At 53.8% G+C, this 6,131-nt stretch overlaps 1 protein-coding gene across 2 annotated transcripts; it reads left to right on the top strand.

The window, feature by feature from the left end:
• The first annotated feature begins 29 nt into the window (after positions 1-29).
• RHOC (ras homolog family member C) lies at positions 30-5,737 on the top strand. Of its 2 annotated transcripts, none has more exons than XM_036769334.1 (5): positions 30-252; positions 3,742-3,905; positions 4,259-4,379; positions 4,665-4,795; positions 5,098-5,737. In XM_036769334.1, the coding sequence occupies exons 1-5, from the start codon at positions 246-248 to the stop codon at positions 5,269-5,271; spliced, it is 597 nt and encodes a 198-aa protein (XP_036625229.1). In that variant the 5' UTR covers positions 30-245; the 3' UTR covers positions 5,272-5,737. The 2 variants fall into 2 exon arrangements, with proteins under 2 accessions (XP_036625229.1, XP_036625230.1); XM_036769335.1 differs by having other exon boundaries at positions 31-144.
• Positions 5,738-6,131: the final 394 nt, after the last annotated feature.

Below are 6,131 nucleotides of genomic sequence, written 5' to 3' on the forward strand. Positions count from 1 at the left end.
TTCCCCGCCCTCTCCTCCGGCCCGACACAGCCCCCGGACCGCCCCCTCCCCGAGGCGGCGCTGAAGGAGGGCGAGGCGGCCCCCACCCCCGGGTCAGTCTCTTCTCCTCGTACGGTGACTACGCAGCGTAGACTGGAGTCCGAGGTACATGGAAAGGGACAAGGGACCCGGCGAACTTGTACTGGGGATGAGGGCGGGGGACAGCCCGGTAGCTTTCTTCTTCCTTCTCGGGCCTCTGCTCCCCGATGCCAGGTAGGGAGCGAGGGAGCCTTGGCTTTGGCCAGCGGCCGGGGGCTGGGGGAAGGGTCCTGTTTGCCCTGCCCTGCCCAGTGGACGCCGCTACCGTCGTGGGCTAAGCTGGGATGAGGGACTGGGTGGGGGGTGGGCAGAAGAGACAGCTCTATCTCTCCCCTCCTCCCTCCCCTTTATAGCTTCTCTCCCCTCGCAGACTGGGCCCCTTGACCCTCTCCCCTCCCCCCGCCCCGTAGGTTTCCTGAAACCCTTCTCCTCCGCCTGGCTAAGCGCTGGGTGGCCCTAGGTTAAGGAGGCAGACCCCGGCGTCCCGGCTCTCAGATCGGAAGTGCGGGCTGCGAAGCCTAGAGTGGTACTCACTTAGGGAGGGAATGGGGCTGATGAGCGCAGTCCACTTCCCGGAGTACGGGGGTGGGGGTGGGGGATAGGCTGGCCCTTAGCCAGGCTCGAGATGGTCCTTTTGGAGTCAGTGCTTGCGTATGTGGCTGAGGTAAGGAAGAGTTGATTCTGTTTTAGGGAATCGTACTGCAACCCCCACCCCTCTTGGAGCATTCTTGGAGGTCTGGCTGGGGGTGGGGGAGGGTGCTAAGAAAGACCTAACAATCTTTCTAAAAGGCTCTTACTCCCTCTCTTCTGTCCCCACCCAAAACCCTTCTACCACCCCAGACTCTTTTTGTTATGGATCACCCCCGCCCCGGGCGCTTTGGTGTAACCGACGGCCGACTTTTTTAAGATAATGATTTGTTGCTGGCCTTCACGGTCGAAGAAAATGCTAGATTTCAGGTAGAGGTTCATAAAAGTGACTTTTTCCCCGTCCAAGTTGACAGACCCATGTTAAAACTTCTTTGCCCTAGAACAAAGTTGGAGAGAGAGAGAAGATTCTGAGCTCACTTATCCCCCACCCCCCAGGCCCTGTTCTCCCCAATATCCAAAGTCTCCAATTAGTTTCAAAGTTGAGGGTTGTGTGTTTTCCTAAGACCCAAAGTTTTCTGCCTGGGTGGATGTGGGTGGGGGGAGGGGTGGTTGGGGCAGATCACGACACCCTGGAAACACAAGAAGCAGCTTCTTTGGAATAGGGTGTTGGTGAATCCAGGTGTGTCTTCTTACAGGCCAGAGAAACTCCAGTCTCTGGCTCCTCCAGCCTAAGGGGGATCCAGTGAAATGGTCGGGCTGGGAGCTGGGGGGCGGGGGATTGGTTGAGGCCTAATTAAGGCCTCAAGGGTGGGGTTAATGGGGCAGCCCTGCTGCCTTTTTACTGGGAGCTATCGGCCCCAGACCTAGAGCACATCGGTCAGCCACTCCTAGGTCTTATGGGGCAGTTTTTCACTTTACCTCCCTGGGTTTCAGTTTCTTCATCCGTAAATTTTGGAGTTGAATTGGAACAGGGGAGTAGGGAGAAGTGACCCTCTTACCCTCCAGTAGAAGAGGTCACAGCACCAAACCCCAGCCAGCCAGACATGATTTAGATTGACTTCAGCCGTGCTCCTGCCTGGTAAAATTGCTCTTCACTCTCAAAATACAGGAACCCTGGCTATCCCCTGATTGACCTTCACCTCTTATTTCTGCCCTGGAAACTGGAATAGGCTAGAGCAGTGGCACCTTGGTGACTTGAAGTCAGGGTCCCCTTCCCCACCCACCCCCTGGGGCTTTCCCCAAATCTGGTGCTGAGAGCACTTTAGTGGCAACACAGTTCTTCCTATCTTCTGTCTGAAGTCTCCTACCCAGCTGACTCTGCCAGTGTGTTTGCTTGTTGAAATCTGAGGTAGAGGAAGATGTAGAGGGCATCTTGAGTCTCTAGCTGGAGGAAGGATCTTTTGTCTTTAATTTTTGGAGGGAGGTGGCCTGTCCCTGCCTTCCCTTTTCATCCTAGAACAATCCGTGTGATGCTTATAGAGTGTGGTCATGTCTCTGCACTTAGATGGTATGGCACCTCAGGCATAAGGTTTAGAGCTGAGAGGAATCTTACAGGTAATTTAACCCCTCAGTTTACAGACAAAGAAACTGAGGCCCAGGGAGATAAAAGCAGAAAACTCACTCAAGTAGGAGAAGTGGGATTTGAAGCAGGCCTCTCATTTTTTTAGTCCATCTTCCTTTCCAATATTTGTTGTTCACACTCATTGAACTGAATATTCATTCTGCCTTGTAACTCTTTTCTCCCTCCCCTCCCCCCAATCCTAACACTTGCACACATTAACCCTAACTGTAACTATTTCACTATTGGTGAAATGTTTTTCCTTTACTTTGATTAAAGTATAAAGTTTCTTCCTAGAGAAAAAGGAAGGTTCTAGACCCTGGCAGTCTGAAATGACTTGGAGGGGGGGCTAGAGGGGATTGGTTTAGCCTGGCGCCTCTTAGGGTGAAGGAGCAGAGGTAGTGGGCAGCAGCCCATAAGTGAAACTGAGAACATACACCAACAAGATTCGAGATTCGGTGCCAGAACTAGATTTCCCCAATTGTCTCCCCCTCCTCGTGCAACTCTTAGATTAAGCCTTATTTATCTCATCCTCTTGGGGCACCTCCCAGCTAGGTTACAGTCCTTACCCCAACCCTTAACACACTGAGCTCATCAGGTTTCCAGAGCTGCCCTCTTCCCCAAGGCAGAAAGAGATCTGGGAACTTAAAAGTAGCCAGGTCAGCCCCTTTCCCCAGGGAAAGAGGAGAAAGGGACTCTTCCTTCCTGGTTGAGCTGGGCCAGGCTTGGTCTATTCGATAGGAAGGTGTGATGAGTTGTTTTGGACATGTGTGTTGGGGAAGGTTGGTGTTGGAAACCCCAGGAAGCTGACTCTCCTAGCCTGAGTCACAGGGAGGGGTGTCAGATGGGCTGGGCAGGGCCTGGGAGGGAGCTGAAGTTGGTTGGGGGCTGGAGGGAGAGGAGCCAGGAAGGGCTGTTCCAGGGAGTAGGACTGAGCTGGAGAAGGCTATTCTCCTGTGAATTCTTTTCAGCCAGAGATGCTGTGTGTGACTGCTCTACAGTGTGGCCATTGTCCCCCTCCAGGGGCTGAGTGACCCAGTGTAACTGCCAGCCCTTGGGGGAGGGGGTGGGCAAGATGCCCGGCACTAGAGATGAGGGTATTGCCAGGACTGAGCCTCTTTTGTGTTCCCTGTTGGGGGGGGGGGTAGGAGGATCTCTGCCTGTTGCTTCTGTCCTCAGTCTGGGGGTTCCCTGTTTTTCTGTTCTTCATTCTAGGGGCTACTACTGTGTCTCTCTGGCCTTAGGGGAAAGCTGATTCCTTACCTCTGAATCACTGGGAGTGACCCTAGCTGGACTGGGAGGGCTCACCCCCTTCCCCTAGTCCCTACCTTGAGCTCCAATTTGGGACCTGAAGCTAGGAGCTAGGACATTCTTGTACAACAATCCTATCAGGGATGTGCCTGGGCAAACCCGCTCCAGTATCTGTTTCCTTAGGGTTCAAAGGGAGTAATGCTTTAGGCTCTTGGAGCTTTGCTGTGCTAGGTTCAGCTGTCCCCACTGACTCTTATCTCTTCCAGCTTCAGCCATGGCTGCGATTCGGAAGAAGCTGGTGATTGTAGGGGATGGTGCCTGTGGGAAAACCTGCCTGCTCATTGTCTTCAGCAAGGACCAGTTCCCAGAAGTCTATGTCCCCACCGTTTTTGAAAACTACATCGCTGACATCGAAGTGGATGGCAAGCAGGTGACGTGGGGGAGCATCCCATTCTACAGCAAGGACCCTTTCTCGTTCGCCAGAGAACAGTTATTACCCACCCTAGATGTCATTCGCTCCCATCCTGGTGCCGACTAAAAATGCCCAGTAGAACTGGAGGCAGAGACCCATTTAGCAAAGTGCCAGCCAGAGTCAGTCTCTCAGTCTGATTGGTACCAAGGAAAGAGCTCTAACTATAGATCCAAGTGTTCAAATCCTTCTGGAATTAGACTAGATGGGCTCTTTGGTTTTCTTTCAGTTCTAGACCTATGCTCCTGTGATTCCTGAGGGGTTGGGGGTAAGGGGTAGGCGGGGACTGACCACTGACCGTGCCTGTCCTTAAGGTGGAGCTGGCACTATGGGACACGGCTGGGCAGGAAGACTATGACCGACTTCGGCCACTCTCTTACCCGGACACTGATGTCATCCTCATGTGCTTCTCCATTGATAGCCCAGACAGCCTTGGTGAGGCATAGGGGATGGGGTGGGAAGTGGGAGATTCCCTGACAGCCCCCGTACAAGAGTGAGCCAGACAATGAAACCACGTTTCAGATTCTAAGTCAGCTGGGGCTATGGTGGGGGTGGGGTGGGAACTGTTTTGCCTTTTCCCAGAATGCCATTGAAGAGGCCAGTTTTTCCCTCTCCTGAGCTCATAGGCGAAGTAACATCCTGGGATGTTTGGCAGGTATGGGGATAGAAGCTGACATCTTTCCTATGTTCACGTGTTGGTGGTGGGGGTCTTCTGTGCAGAGAACATCCCTGAGAAATGGACACCAGAAGTAAAGCACTTCTGTCCCAATGTGCCCATCATCCTCGTGGGAAATAAGAAGGACCTGAGGCAGGATGAGCATACCCGGAGAGAGCTGGCCAAAATGAAGCAGGTTGGGGCTGAGGGCCTTCCTAGGGATGGAAGGGTGGGTGGGTTGGGACAAAGCAGATTACTGTTTGAGAAGAGCTACGCCAAATTGCCCTGTTCTAGAGGAGATTGCCCCCAAGGAAGAGGGAGGACAAGAGTGTAAACCCAAGGACTAGACTAGCAGAAGCCCTGGAGATTTAGTATGTTCTAGGTCCTGGCTTTTCCCTCCACTGGGGCCCCTATTTTTAGCTTAACCCCTGCTTCCTGCAAAAGGAGAGCCTGGGGAAGCCCCAGCTTCCCTCCTAACCTTTCCCATCCTTCCACCAGGAACCTGTGAGGTCAGAGGAGGGCCGGGACATGGCCAATCGGATCAGCGCCTTTGGCTATCTTGAGTGTTCTGCCAAGACCAAGGAGGGGGTCCGAGAAGTGTTTGAGATGGCCACCCGGGCTGGCCTGCAGGTCCGAAAGAACAAGCGACGGCGGGGCTGCCCTCTCCTCTGAGCTCCCCCCATCCACCGAGGGCTACACACCATTGGACTCCATACAGCTAGTTTTTGGTCCCTTCCTGCCCAAGCTGCATGTGTTCTAATGCTCTCCTACTCTTGAGAGTAGGGAAGATCCTTTAGAAGGGCAGGGACCATCCGTATCCTCATGGGTGAAGGAGCTTAGTGCTTGCTCCCATATGAAACAGGACTGTGCTTTCCATGTTTGAGAAGCCAGGGGTAGGGGGTGAGGGGAAGTGGTCTTTAGTGTTTATCCTGCCCTAAGGCACATCCACCAGCATTTTTTTTACTAACTAGTTCTGGAACCTCCTTCTTTTTTCAGTGCTTCCCACTGAGAGAGGCTTCCTTCTCCTCTTTCTCTGCCCCCTCCCCCTACCCCTCCCCTTAGGCATGGCTGAGGATTATTTCTCATTCGTTCTTCCTGATGGAAGACACTCAATAAAAGTCTATGGGGGCTCTCCAGATTTGCTGCTCGGCCTCTCCTCTGTCTCCCCCGGTCTCCACCTTGTTTCCCTCAGATATCTTTCTGTTCTCCTTCCTGGAGGAAAAGGAGGCAGCCAAGCCAGGGGGCTGGTGTGTGGAGCCACACAGCACACCACCCCCACCCCCCCCTTTTCCCCCAGGCCGGGCTCAGAATGAGGTCAGTCTTGGCCCGGTGCCAGAGAAGGCGGAGTGGAGGGGAGTGGCCTTGGACAGTGGCTAAAATTAGAAACCTGTGTGGGTGGCTTTCCGGGTACACCTCCCACTCTGCTTCCTCCTTCAGCCTTAGGGTTTGGGGGTGGGGACAAGGTCCTTTTCCCTGCCCCTTTTCTCTCGGTCCCACCCCATCTTTTGGAAGGGAGAGCCTGGCCCAGCAGG

This window comes from Trichosurus vulpecula, chromosome 7 (genome assembly GCF_011100635.1).
Source record: "Trichosurus vulpecula isolate mTriVul1 chromosome 7, mTriVul1.pri, whole genome shotgun sequence".
NCBI lineage: Eukaryota > Metazoa > Chordata > Mammalia > Diprotodontia > Phalangeridae > Trichosurus > Trichosurus vulpecula.